Source organism: Pantherophis guttatus, chromosome 4 (genome assembly GCF_059756535.1).
Source record: "Pantherophis guttatus breed Tessera chromosome 4, ASM5975653v1, whole genome shotgun sequence".
NCBI lineage: Eukaryota > Metazoa > Chordata > Lepidosauria > Squamata > Colubridae > Pantherophis > Pantherophis guttatus.
In genome coordinates, this window is record NC_142066.1 from 11958040 (window position 1) to 11973244 (window position 15205).

At 38.8% G+C, this 15205-nt stretch overlaps 2 protein-coding genes across 2 annotated transcripts; one reads left to right on the forward strand and one right to left on the reverse strand.

Annotated features, from left to right (window-relative positions):
* The first annotated feature begins 4845 nt into the window (after positions 1 to 4845).
* Positions 4846 to 5607, forward strand: LOC132710089 (olfactory receptor 6X1-like). The gene has a single exon (XM_060685537.2). It carries the CDS (start codon positions 4846 to 4848, stop codon positions 5605 to 5607), a length of 762 nt encoding a protein of 253 aa, XP_060541520.2.
* An 8224-nt stretch (positions 5608 to 13831) lies between these two features.
* On the reverse strand, positions 13832 to 14593 carry LOC132710088 (olfactory receptor 6X1-like). Its single transcript, XM_060685535.2, has one exon. The coding sequence runs from the start codon at positions 14591 to 14593 to the stop codon at positions 13832 to 13834; it is 762 nt and encodes a 253-aa protein (XP_060541518.2).
* Positions 14594 to 15205: the final 612 nt, after the last annotated feature.

Below are 15205 nucleotides of genomic sequence, written 5' to 3' on the forward strand. Positions count from 1 at the left end.
GGACATCACGTCAAGGGCATCATTGGGATGGTCCGGGGTGGAGATGTTGGATATCTTACCAGAGAAATATAGTAAAGAAAATATATATCTGATTATACATGTAATAACTGCAGTGAGGATAGTATTTGCACAAAATTGGATTGAAAAAAAATCCTTATAGAGGGAAAAGTAATTGAGAAAATATTGGAATGTGCAGAAATGAATAGACTAATATTGGCAATTAAGGGAAAGGAAGAATCAGTATATTACAGGATATGGGGGGCAATTCTATCAATGGATAGAGATGAGATATAATAAAAATTAATATAAATGCAAGAAAAAATGTTGTAATAAATTAAATTAAAATGTAAAAATAAGACAGAAATGTAGCAAGAAAATGATGGTAGAGGAGGAATATGATGACAGAAAGATATGTACTCAGATGACACACGGAATAATTGATGTGTCAGGGTTCCAAGGAACACCCCAAACGAAATAAAACTCTGAGGCCTGAGGTTCCTCAAAGTTCCAATTTATTAGAGATGTCATGATGGCACATCTGGGAAAACCTGAATCTGAAAGCTTCCAGGTTTTCCACACCCAGCTGACATTTCACAGCAATGTCCCACACCCACAAGTTCATCACATTGTCCAATCAACTCTTCACACTCAACTGGATACAATCTTCAGGCAGTCTCCATCAGATGCAGGCAAAAGTCCTTGAATACGGAATGTTGTTATGACTAACTTTCTACCGCTCCAACAATAACCCCCTCCCAACTTCCCCAGCTAAAATATGTGGCAGTTAAGAAGCAAAAACGAAAATTGTCTTCCAAAACTGACATAATGATATATTGTTTGTTTAAACATAAAAATAAAAACTTAAAATAAAATCTTTCCTAGTATCAGGGTCTCTTCCAATGAGTCCTGTCTTCCTATAAGTGGCCAAAGTATTTGAGCTTCAGATCCTTCCGTGGCTGATTGCATTTAGGATTGACTGATTTGATCTCCTTGCAGTCCAAGGGACTTTCAAAAATCTTCTCCAACAATCTGCCTGTCCATATCTCTATTTCTCAGTTTGACTATGCTTTTTTTTTTTTGATGACCGATTTCCATTATTTGAATATCATCCTTTAAAAAACTCTATACTGTACATGAACTATTAATTGGCAAGAAGGACATCACTTGTGCTATCCCTGAGGAACTATAAAGAAATCACATGAGAATTTTTTTTTCCAAGTCTTCATTGTTACTGAAAAGAGTTATATGTAGAAACATTCCTCTCTAAACCTGTCTCCAGAACGTATTTGATGCTTCCTACAAGGTAAGAAAGAAGATTCTATATTTGATGTGGATTGTAAGGTCTTTCACACTTATGGTAATTTGGGGGTTGGGTGACAAATGCTGATATGTTGAGATTTTCAACATTGATGTCAGTAAGATGAAGGCACCAAGCTTCTCTAAGTCATCTGTCTGTGCATATTTAACAGATTAACAGATTAACAGAGTTGGAAGGGACCTTATAGGTCATCTAGTCCAAAAAAACCCCTCAATCAGGAGACCCTATACCATTTCTGACAAATGGCAGTCCAATCTTTTCTTGAAAGTCTCCAGTGATGAAGCTTCCATAGCTTCCGAAGGCAACTTCTGTTCCATTGGTTGATTGTTCTCACTTGTCAGAAAGTTCCTCCTCATTTCTAGGTTGAATCTCTCCTTGGTCAGTTTCCATCCATTATTCCTTGTCTGGCATTCAGGTGCTTTGGAAAACAGCTTGACCCCTTCCTCTCCGTGGCAGCCCCTCAACTATTGGAACACTGCTATCATGTCTCCCCTGGTCCTTCTCTTCACTAGATTAGCCATGCCCCGTTCCTGTAACCGTTCTTCTTATGTTTTAGTCTCCAGTCCCCTAATCAACTTAGTTGCTCTCCTCTGCACTTTTTCTAGAGTCTCAACATCTTTTTTATAGTGTGGTGACCGAAACTGGATGCCCTATTCTAGGTGTGGTCTTACTAAGACTTCATAGAGTGGTATTAGTACCTCACTTGATCTTGATTTTATCCCTCTGTAAATGCAATTTAGGATTGCTTTGTCTTTTTTAGCTGCCGCTGCACACTGCTGGCTCATATTTAGCTGATTGTCCATTAAGACTCCAAGATCCCTATCACAGTCACTGCTTTTTGTGTGTGCATCTGTCCTGGGAAGTATGCATATAAGAAGCCCTGCTGTTTTGAGTTGGACAGAACATGCAGAAAGCGATGTGAAAGATGAAATTGTACTTCCAATTTATAGCTGTGTTTTGCTGCTTTTGCTATATGACTTAATGAGATTTTTGTAAATTAAATGCGTATTAGAGGAAAATTAGGAGGTAAAGAGAAGGATGGAAAACAGTTGCCCTGATGAAAAGGAAGCTTAAATGATTGATTCCTTAAAAGGATGAGGGGTTTGTTTTACTTGGTGCTCGGGGAAATATATTGCCTAACATGGAGTACTCATTTCTAAAGATCTAAGTGCCAGAGCCCACTGTAACAACATTGCCAAAAAGGCATTAAGAGTTGTTAACCTAATCTTGCGTAGCTTCTTCTCTGGTAATGTTGTACTACTAACTAGAGCATACAAAACGTTTGCTAGACCAATTCTTGAATACAGCTCATCTGTCTGGAAACCGCACTGCATATCAGACATAAATACAATCGAGAGAGAGTCCACAGATATTTTACGAGACGAGTCCTCCATTCCTCTACCCGCAATAAAATACCTTATGCCACCAGACTCCAAATTTTGGGCTTAGACAACTTAGAACTATGCTGACTTCAGTCTGACCTAAGCATAGTACATAAAATTATCTGCCACAATGTCCTTCCTGTCAACAACTACTTCAGCTTCAACCACAACAATACACGAGTAAATAATACATACAAACTCAAAGTAAACCCCTTCCAAACTCGATTGCAGAAAATGTGATTTCAGTAACAGAGTGGTCAATGCCTGGAATGCACTACCTGACTCTGTAGTTTCTTCCCCAAACCCCCAAAACTTTAATCTTAAACTGTCTACTGTTGACCTCACCCCATTCCTAAGAGGTCTGTAAGGGGCGTGCATAAGCACACCAGCGTGCCTACCATCCCTGTCCTAATATTCCTTTTTACTTACTCTTTTCATGTATTCAAATTATGTTTATACTTTTACTTGTTCTCTTATATATGCTTGACAAATAAACTTATGATTATGATTATGGAGTAAGGGCTGTAGGTATTGAAAGAGCAAATGGAAAAATTAAGATTAAGGTCGGAAAGTAGGAAAATGGTCAGGATGTCTACTAACATGAATTAATTGGTTGCAAGGTTTCTCACCCAGTTTTGAAATCTTTTCACTAACTGAAAAACAGAGTGAGTACAGTTCTTACCTTGGAGTAACTGATCAGAGAGGGCTAAAAACAGATTCCAATTCCAGACATGCATACATCTTTTAATGTAAATTAATCCTCTCTCTGTTTCTGTCTCTGTCTTTGTCTCTCTCTCTCTCTCTCTCTCTCTCTCTCTCTTTCTCTCTCTCTCTGAGTGTGTGTGTGTGTGTAGAGGTGAGATGTTGCATGAATAGACAGTACATTTTTAAAATCACTTTGGGAAGGCACCTGATAATATTACACACCACAATGAAGTAATGAAAGGGTTTGCCTGCAAAGTTTAATACTCTCAATTAAAAAGAACAAGTCAAATAGATTTAAAACCAGAGCTATTTCTACATATTAGGAATGTTGACAGGGAACTATAATTTTAAAAAAATCAAATACTTAATGCTACATGTAATAACAGTGGCTAGAATTGTACATGCTCAAAATTGGAAAACTGGAAAAATACCCTCTGAGGAAATGGTAATAAAGAAAATATTAGGCTGTGCTGAGATGGATAGGTTGACAATGGAAATGAAAGATAAAGGAGAAACAGAACATTGTTTAATTTGGGACGTATGGTACAATTGGTTGGAGAGTAGATGCAAATATTAGAAAAGTAACAATGAAAGACGATCAACGGATGAGAACTTAGAAATAAATATAAGTATAATGATAGACAGAATACTTATTGTAATTAATATGATGGTAGAATGTTATAAAAATGTAAAATAAAACAAATATGATAATGTATATTAAAAGACATAATAGAATATATAATGGAAATGGATATATACCGGTATATCGCTGTTGCAAAGTTTGAAACTGTGATGTAAAATGAAGAAAACTATATAATAAAAACATTAAACAATTTTTTTAAAAAGTCAACATACTTTTGAAGGCTGTCCTTCAAAAATATTAAATTAAACAAGAAAGATTATGTCAGTTTCGTTTATTCCCGTATTAGATTTCAGAAAGATTAAAACAAACCCTGAAAAGCTTCCATGTAGTGTGCAATAGTTCAGTGAGGTAAAATGGGGATGACATTTTATGAGGAAAAATTAATTTTCTGACTTCCCTCACATCCTGAATCAAATAGCCACAGATTCTCTCAGAGCGGTGGTAACATTTCCAAAACCACTAATTAATCAACAGTTGTATGAGTAGAAAATATGAAATGGTTCAGTAACTCTGCACAGCAATTCACTTCAGCCATTTATGTGATTATCGTTTGCTCAGCTCCTATAGTATACACGACAAATGATAATGTTTCTATAAATTATTGTATCTTTTTAGAAAAGAAAAAGGGGATGTCAAATGCTACATTTTTCAATGAATTTATTCTTCTGGGATTTTCGGAATTTCATGAACTGAACCTGGGATTTTATATACTCCTGCTTCTGATGTACCTTCTGTCATTTGTAGGACATTCCTTGATCATCATCGTGGTTTCGATAGAGCCTAAGCTCCATACTCCAATGTATTTCTTCCTCCTCAACTTCTCCCTGGCTGAGATTGCTTCCACAACATCAGAGATCCCAAAGATGTTGATCAATATCTTCTCCGGCAAAAACACCATCTGCTTTGCATGTTGCATGGCCCAAGGTTTCATGGTCTTCACAATGGGAGCTGTGGAATTCATCACCCTCACGATCATGTCTTTTGATCGCTACGTGGCCATCTGCAAACCTTTGCATTATCAAACCATTATGACTAGTGGACTCTGTCTCAAACTCTCTTTGCTGGCATGGATTGGTGGGTTTGGACTCATATTTCCTCAGTCGGTCGTGGTGTGGACGTACCCCTACTGTGGGCGCAATATCATTGATCATTTCTTTTGTGACGTTGGTCCAGTTTTGCAGTTGGCTTGTGCTGACACAATAGTGATTGAGTTAATAGGATTCCTTTATGGTGCTGCTATAATGTGGGGCTCCTTTGGGTTCTCTCTGATTTCATATACACGCATTATAAAAGCCATACTTCAGATCCCTTCAGCCACTGGGAGGTCCAAAGCCTTCCTCACCTGTGCTTCCCATCTCATTGTTCTAACCATTTTCTATACAGCAGATATGCTTATGTACTTGAAACCTTCAACGCATGGTGACACCCGACTCAATAAGGGAATCTCTCTTGTACGCACCAGCTTTGTACCCATGTTAAATCCTTTCATCTACACAATCCGGAACAGTGAATTCAAGACAGCTTTGTGGAAAGCAGTGACCAAAAGGATGAGTTTCTAACATGGTGCATGATGCTAAGTATCCAGATGTTTCCATTATCTCTCCTTCTGAAAGAGAACTACGGAGTCCTTGGTGCTCTCTGATCTTGGTTGCTTTCTTGCAGGCTTTTCATTACTCAAATAGGCATACCCATCATCAGCGCTGCTATATAATGTTGTTACCTAATTGGGAAATGAAATGTCTGCAAAAAAAGAACCAAACTCAGAGACAACCAAGGACCCCACAGTTCAACCGTGAGCTACAAATATTCTCTTCTGCTGAAAGAGAAAATATTTTGTAATCCTCGTCACATCTGTGTCTGTTGGAAAATCTTTCAATGGTTTCCCATCCATCTAGGATGAAATAATGAAATTCCAAATGAAATTATGAATTCTTTAAAATATTCCATGGCTCTTGTGAAGTCTTTGTGCATTTAACAATGTCTAGCTTCGACTGTTGTTGTTGTTAGATGTGAAGTTGTGCGCGACTCATCACAACTGCATGGACAAAGTTCCTCCAGGCTTTCCTGTCCCTCTACCATCCTCTGTAGTCCATTTAAGCTTATGCCTATTGCTCCATCCAGCCACCCCATTCTCTGTCATCTCCTTCTTCTTTCACCAGCATTAAATCTTTCCCAGCATTAGGCTCTTCTCCAGTGAGTCCTTCCTTCTCATTAGGTGGCCAAAGTATTTGTGTTTCAACTTCACGATCTGATCTTCTAAAGAGCAGTCAGGGTTGATCTCCTCTAGGTCTGATCGGTTTGATCACCTTGCAGTCCAAGGGACTTGCAGAAGACTTCTCCAGCACCAGAGTATATTCTTCTTCTTCTTCTTCTTCTTCTTCTTCTTCTTCTCCTTCTTCTTCTTCTTCTTCTTCTTCTTCTTCTTCTTCTTCTTCTTCTTCTTCTTCTTCTTCTTCTTCTTCTTCTTCTTCTTCTTCTTCTCCTCCTCCTCCTCCTCCTCCTCCTCCTCCTCCTCCTCCTCCTTCTCTTTCTTCTTCTTCTTCGTCTTCTCCCACTTGTCCAAAACAAATTTCTTTCTTCCTCTTATTTTGAGCAGTCATCAAGCCTAACATCAGCTGTTGGCTTTTGATTCTGTGTGGAAGAATCACAATTCCTGGATGTAGGATATGGAAATCAATGAATAGTTAATATAAATGTAGATTTGTTTTCAGGTTTTATCAAGAATATATTGGGATTCATGCTATCATTTTTAAGGTACAGATGGTCCTCCTCAGCTTACAACAATTCATTTAGCAACCATCCAAAGTTACAATGGCACTGAAGCATAAGTAATGTATAAGAAGCTGAATGATCATCCTCTCAGTCTAACTTCAAGAGAATACGTTTCTTCAGGAAATAGGAACTCTGAGTAAATTCCCTTTTCTATCTAATTTTGACTAGGATGTGTCAAGGCAGACTGAACAGTTCCCATCATTTTTCATAGATCACTGCCTTTTATGCAATTTAATTTAGTATCTGAAAAATAACATGAACCTTGTGACTGAAAGAGTTCGAATATTTTTTTCTTCCTCCCTTCCTTCTCCTAGTGTAACTTGGATGACAGCAACCAGATTTAAGATGACAGTATTGAGGTAGATTAATATCAATAGTTCTTAGACTTATATAGCAATAACACTTAGACTTATATATTGCTTTACAGCCCTCTCTAAGCGGTTTACAGAGTCAGGATATTGCCCCCAACAATTTGGGTCCTCATTTTACCCACCTTGGAAGGATGGAAGACTGAGTCAACCTTGAGCCTGGTGAGATTCGATTTGCCAAATTGCAGGCAGTTGGCAGTCAGCAGAAGTAGCCTGCAGTACTGCACTCTAACCACTGCGCCACCCCAGCTCATATACCGCTTCACAGTGCTTAACAGCCTAAGCAGTTAAGTCAGCCTGTTTCCCCCAACAACCTGGGTCATCTTTTTACCGACCTCAGAAGGATGGAAGGCTGAATCAACTGGATCGAACTGCTGTCAGTAGGCAGAATTAGTCTGCAATACTGCATTCTAACCACTGCGCCAACAAGGCATTGACTTTGCAAAGGATTTGAACACATTGTAAGTAGGAAAACAAAGTCCAAACATTGGTGATTGGCTTTTCCATGTGGAATAGAGAGGGATACACTCTTGTTCTTAGGATCTAGGATCTACTTCAGGCAGCCTTACTGGTGGTGAGGTCTATATTTCTTCAAGATTTCTTTTGGGTCCTTCCATAGTCTTGGCTCACCGTCAACCAGGTTCCCCAGATCACCTCCAAAGAGTTCTCTAACCGATTCATTGACTTCCATTCCCATGTGATAATCTTTGGGATCAGTTTGGGATATTGTAATAATTCATTGTTGCCAGTATTATTATTATTATTATTATTATTATTATTATTATTATTATTATTATTTAAAAGTCATTATCCCATAGATTCATTAATGAACCACACTCTGAAAGAATGTCACAGTCCTTTGTTTTTTCAGTCTTATTAATCTGCTGTACTCTGTTTGGTTTCTTCATCACCATCAGCAACTGATCAGTGTGGAAATTATTCTATAGATGATCTTTTGCGTTTCATGGATATGTTATGGCCAAATGATAGGCTACGCTGTTTGAAAGCTTTCTAAAAAAGAAAAGAAATTAATCACTTGTCTTTTTTTTTTCCCTAACAATATTGCCAAGTTTTATTATGTATAGACGGTAATGGATGTATAGGAGTATATCTCATATTAAAGCTATATAGATTTATCAATCTTAGAGTGTCTCTCAGTTGAATTCATCTACGTTCAAAGATCTTCGCATTAATTTTGTTTGTATTTTTCACATTCTCCAGTACCTCCGTAGCAATGGTGGGATTCAATTTTTTTTGCTACCGGTTCTGTGGGCGTGGCTTGGTGGGCGTGGCTTGGTGGTTATGTGACTGGGTGGGCGTGGCCTACTTAGCAGTCCATCTTGCCAATTTAGCAGTCCATTAAACAATACACAGCAACCCCCTTTTCTATTCTTCTTTTTAATACCTCATGAAGTTTGTTTTCTTTTTTTTTTACTAGGGGGAGAGGTTGGGAATGCCTGGGGATTTCTGGGAATTTCTCCTCTGTGTTAGAGACACCAAAATAACCTAGATGATATAAGTTCTCCTGATGGAGGAAGGGGCTGGACTAGATGATCTTCCGAGGTGCCTTCCAGCCTTGGATTGCTGTCCTGTTTCAAAGCATCCTCTGAAGCTGTGTCTGGTGCCAAGGTTTGTGGTTCTTCCTTCCTCTCCTTTTTCTCTCCCTCCCTCCCTCCCTCCCTCTATCCATCCATCCAGTGATGGGTTGCTATTGGTTCGCCCCAGATCAAGCAATATGATAGCGGCGGTGGCGGGAGGCTCTGCCCACTGCCTGGACGTCTCTGCACATGCGCAAAAGTGTCTTGTGCACCAGCGAGCACATGCGCACCCACAAGCAAACTGGTAGCAATGGGATTTGAATCCCATTCCTGCACTTTCCCTTCCTTCCTTCCTTCCTTCCTTCCTTCCTTCCTTCCTTCCTTCCTTCCTTCCTTTCTTTCTTTCTCCCTTCTCTCCCTCCCTCTTTCTTTCTCTTTCTTTCTCCCCCTTCCTCTTTCTTTCTTTCTTTCTTTCTTTCTTTCTTTCTTTCTTTCTTTCTTTCTTTCTTTCTTTCTTTCTCCCTTGAAGGCTTACTTTCTCCCTTGAAGCCCCCTCCCCACACCCTATTTTGGGCCTAGCAGGCCTCCCTGCAGCCTCCTGGGAGACAAAATGGGGTGTGGGCAGTGCCCCGTTTTGGAGGCTAAAACATATAAAGAACAGTTGTTGGAATTGGGTATGCCTAGTTTAATGAAAAGAAGGACTAAGGGGGACATGATAGCAGTCTTCCAATATTCCAATATTTGAGGGACTGCCAAAAAGAAGAGGGAGTCAACCTATTGTCCAAAGTACCTGAAGGCAACAGAAGAAGTGATGGATGGAAACTAATCAAGGAGAGAAGCAAACTAGAAATAAGAGATTTCCTGACAGAACAATTAATCAGTGGAACAACTTGCCTCCAGAAGTTGTGGGTGCTCCAATATTGGAGGATTTTAAGAAAAGACTGGACAATCATTTGACTGAAATGATATAGGGTTTCCTGCCAGAGCATGGGGTTGGATTAGAAGACCTCCAAGGTCCCTTCCAGCTCTATTCTGATTGATTGATTGATTGATTGATTGATTGATTGATTGATTGACATCCAAGGTCACTTCAAATACTGATTGTTAGGAAATGAGTATTACCTACCTTGTTGGGTTGGCAATCTATAAACCATCTATATAGCTTGAAGACTGCTGTATTGCATCATACTGTGTCCTGATTGGTTAGCTTTGTAGTCAATCTCCTTAAGAGGGAGCTAGAAACATGGTTTGTTTTTCTCTTTGCTGTTCTTGCTCTCTGATAATTCTGTATGCTACTGTTTGCAAATCCAGAATAACTGTTTATTGTGAATGACTACGACGACTGGCAAGAAGACTTTGTTATTGGATTATCCCTGGACTGTTGTTTTACTATCTCCTGCTTTATATGTGTATGACCTGGACTGTTTATTGGACTGTGCCTTACTATTTCCTAAAAGTAAACACAACTCAGTGTGTTTACACTGGGTTAATCTGTGTGTTGACTGTGTTTATTCGTATCTACTCTCAATCGCTTTCATGTGTACACCCTTGCTATTCAAGGGTTACTCTGCAAATTCCTTAACACTGATGTTCTGTTATTCTGTTATATATTGATTCTGTTATACATTGATTCCTGAAATAATTACAACATTGGGTATTCTTTTATTGAAAATATTAAATAGTGCATTCTTAGACTCATCATGAACATGAGCTCATCTGCTTGTCATTGTGTAGTACCTTTGCTCAAATATGCCATTTAATGAGGAAATGTAATTTTTCAATGTTTTGACTCATGATATAATATAGGATGAGGTCTGAAAATTACAGCATGGTGAAAGAATTCATTTTAACAGGTTTTCCTGGCATCCAGAAATGCAAGGTTCCTGTGTTCCTGATCATAACAGTCATCTACATACTAACTTCTTTGTATGGAAAGATTATTGACTCCACACCCCCATGTATTGGCTTCTGGGCAACCTTTCCTTCTCTGGACTTTGCTTCACCACTGTTATCATTCCCAAGTGATGTTCAATATAATCACAGTGATTTTTTTTTTCTTTTATGGGTTGCATGATGCAGATGTATTTCTATTTTTTCTTGGGAACTTCAGATTATATTTTGGTCTTTGATCACTACATGGCCATCTGTAACCCCTTGAGATATTTTGTTGTGGCCCACCAGTGGCCAGAGACTCAGACAGTGAGGAGATTGGGGAGGAACAAGGGCCGCTCCTGGAGTCTGGAGAAGGCTCTGATGGGTGCTCTGCATCGGAGGCACAGATGGGGCCAGGGCTGTTTGACATTTATCAACTACTTTCATAGTCGGAGATAAGTGAGGCAGAAGAATAGCTGGAACCTGTTCCTGATACATGCATGTGCAGAGCTGTCAGGAGAAGGGAACAATTAAGGAACAGGGGTCAACATGGGACTAAAAGCACAAGTAAACATTGATAGATTAATTATTCCAACTGTCAGGAAAATTCTCCTTAGTTCTAGGTTGCTTCTCTCCTTGATTAGTTTCCACCAATTGCTTCTTGTCCTACTCTCAGGCGCTTTGGAGAATAGCTTGACTCCGTCTTCTTTGTGGCAGCCCCGGAGATATCGGAACACTGCTATCATGTCACACCTAGTCCTTCTTTTCATTAAACAAGACATACCGAATTCCGGCAACTGTTCTTTATATGTTTTAGCCTCCAGTCCCCTAATCATCTTTATTGCTTTTAGCAACGTTTCTTTTAGGGAAAAAAAAAGACAAGTTATTAATCTCTTTTCTTTTTTTTAGAAAGCTTTCAAACAGCGTAGCCTATCATTTGGCCATAACATATCCATGAAACCCAAAAGATCGTCTATAAAATAATTTCCATGCTGATTGGTTGCTGATGGTGATGAAGAAACCAAGCAGAGTGTCAGGTTTTCAGGCTGTCTTCAAATAAATTGCATCGCAAACAAAGTCTTTTATAAAACATATTTCCATTTTATTAAGCACAGCACTTTTTACACTAACTCGTTGCAGCCGGCACTGACCTGCTGACCCAAAACCCCTCCTCTTCCTTCCCCCACTCCTCTGCATTCATTGGCCATCTTCCCAATCATTCACCCCTAATCTACTGCTCCAATTCAAAGAATTTTCCCCCTCCCATCCATCTCCTAGGGACATTATCTCCAGAGGAAATAAGTAGGTGAAAGGCAACCGTCCCATTACAGACGCCTGCATTCTCCTTCTTATGTCAGCACTAGGATAAATGCATCTTGACGTGCTGACACAGAGTACAGCAGATTAATAAGACTGAAAAAACAAAGGACTATGACATTCTTTCAGAGTGTGGTTCATTAATGAATCTATATGATAATGACTTTTTTAAAAAATTAATAATAATAATACTGGTAGCAATGAATTATTACAAGATCCCAAACTGAGTCAAAGATTGTCATATGGGAATGGAAGTCAACAAATTGGTTAGGGAAATCTTTGGAGGTGATCTGGGGAAATTGGTTGATGGTGAGCCAAGTCTATGGAAGGACCCAAAATAAATCTTGAAGAAATATAGATCTCACCACCAGTACCTCTCTCTATTCCACATGGAAAAGAAAATTACCAATGTTTGGACTTTGTTTTGCTACTTACAATGTGTTCAAATCCTTTGCAAAGTCAAGCCTTGGTGGCTCAGTGCTTAGAAGGCAGCTTTGCAGACAAATTCTGTCCACTGCCAACAGTTCGATGCAGTGGATTCAGCCTTCCATCCTTCTGAGGTCAGTAAAATGATGACCCTAGTTGTTCAGGGAAACAGGCTGACTCTATAAACCACTTAGAGAGGGCCGCAAAGCACTGTGAAGCTGTATATAAGTATAAGAGCTATTGGAATAGAATAGAATAGAATAGAATAGAATAGAATAGAATAGAATAGAATAGAATAGAATAGAATAGAATAGAATAGAATAGAATTTTTATTGCGATTAATCTACCTCAATACTGTTGTCTTAACTCTGCTTGCTCTCATGCAAGTTACACTAGCAGAAGGAAGGGAGGAAAAAAAAATCTTCCAATTCTTTCCGTCACAAGGTTCATGTTATTTTTTCAGATACTAAATTAAATTGCATAGAAGGCAGTGATCTGTGAAAAATGATTGGAACTGTTCAGTCTGCGTTGACACATCCTAGTCAAAATTAGATAGAAAAGGGGAATTTACTGAGAGTTCCTATTTCCTGAAGAAATGTATTCTCTTGAAGTTAGACTGAGAGGATGATCATTCACCTTCTTATACATTACTTATGCTTCAGTGCCATTGTAACTTTGGATGGTTGCTAAATGAATTGTTGTAAGCTGAGGAGGACCACCTGTACCTTAAAAATGATGGCACGAATCCCAATATATTCTTGATAAAACCTGAAAACAAATCTCCATTTATATTAACTATTCATGGAATCATTGATTTCTATATCCTACATCCAGGAATTGTGATGGCTTCACACATAATCAACAGCCAAAAGCTGATGTTAGGTTTGATGATTGCTCAAAATGAGAGAAAGAAAGAAATTTGCTTTGAACAATAGGAGGAGGAGGAGGAGATTTGAACCGAATAGAATTGTGATGTATACTCATTACTCACCGAAGCTCTGTTAATGCTTCTTAGCTTTTCTATACTAAATAGAAAAAGTCTTGAACATAGAGTCCTGTTTGAGATTCAGCTTTGTCAAATGGACAAAGACTTCACAAGAGCCATCAACCATTTTAAAGACTTCACAATTTCATTTGCAATTTTGTATTTCATCCCAGATCGATGTGGAACCATTGAAAGATTTCCCAACAGACACAGATGTGACGAGGATTACAAAATATTTTCTCTTTCAACAGAAGAGAATATTTGTAGCTCACGGTTGAACTGTGGAGTCCTTGGTTGTCTCTGAGTTTGGTTCTTTTCTTGCAGACATTTCATTACCCAATTAGGTAACAACATTATATAGCAATGCTGATAATGGGTATGCCTATTTGAGTAAAGAAAAGCCTGCAAGAAAGCAACCAAGATCAGAGAGCACCAAAGACTCTGTAGTTCTCTTTCAGAAGGAGAGATAATGGAAACACCTGGATACTTAGCATCACGCACCATGTTAGAAACTCATCCTTTTAGTCACTGCTTTCCACAAAGCTGTCTTGAATTCACTATTCCGGATTGTGTAGATGAAAGGGTTTAACATGGGTACAAAACTGGTGCGTACAAGAGAGATTCCCTTATTGAGTCGGGTGTCACCATGCGTTGAAGGTTTCAAGTACATAAGCATATCTGCTGTATAGAAAATGGTTAGAACAATAAGATGGGAAGCACAGGTGAGGAAGGCTTTGGACCTCCCAGTGGCCGAAGGGATCTGAAGTATGGCTTTTATAATGCGTGTATATGAAATCAGAGAGAACCCAAAGGAGCCCCACATTATAGCAGCACCATAAAGGAATCCTATTAACTCAATCACTATTGTGTCAGCACAAGCCAACTGCAAAACTGGACCAATGTCACAAAAGAAATGATCAATGATATTGCGCCCACAATAGGGGTACATCCACACCACGACCGCCTGAGGAAATATGAGTCCAAGCCCACCAATCCATGCCAGCAAAGAGAGTTTGAGGCAGAGTCCACTAGTCATAATGGTTTGATAATGCAAAGGTTTGCAGATGGCCACGTAGCGATCAAAAGACATGATTGTGAGGGTGATGAATTCCACAGCTCCCATTGTGAAGACCATGAAATCTTGGGCCATGCAACATGCAAAGCAGATGGTGTTTTTGCCGGAGAAGCTATTGAGCAACATCTTTGGGATCTCTGATGTTGTGGAAGCAATCTCAGCCAGGGAGAAGTTGAGGAGGAAGAAATACATTGGAGTATGGAGCTTAGGTTCCATGGAAACCACGATGATGATTAAGGAATGTCCTATAAGTGACAGAAGGTACATCAGAAGTAGGAGTATATAAAATCCCAGGTTCAGTTCATGAAATTCCGAAAATCCCAGAAGAATAAATTCATTGAAAAATGTAGCATTTGACATCTTGTTCTTCTTTTCTAAAACGATACAATAATTTATAGTAACATTATCATTTGTGGTGTAAGAAAGGTACATAATAGGATCTGAGCAAACGATAATCACATAAATGGCTGAAGTGAATTGCTATGCAGGGTTACTGAACCGTTTCATATTTTTTACTCACATAACTGTTGATTAATTAGTGGTTTTGGAAATATCACCACCGCTCTCAGAGAATCTGTGGCTATTTGATTCAGGTTGTGAGGGGAGACATGAAATTAATTTTTTCTTCATAAAATGCCGTCACCCATTTTACCTCACTGAAGTATTGCACACTATATGGAAGCTTTTCAGGGTTTGTTTTAATCTTTCTGAAATCTAATACAGGAATAAACAAAACTGACATAATCTTTCTTGTTTAATTTAATATTTTTGAAGGACAGCCTTCAAAAGTATGTTGACTTTAAA

Excerpts from the sequence above, each read along its gene's own strand:
- LOC132710089 (XM_060685537.2), top strand. The coding sequence starts at position 4,846 with ATGTATTTCTTCCTCCTCAACTTCTCCCTGGCTGAGATTGCTTCCACA.
- LOC132710088 (XM_060685535.2), bottom strand. The coding sequence starts at position 14,593 with ATGTATTTCTTCCTCCTCAACTTCTCCCTGGCTGAGATTGCTTCCACA.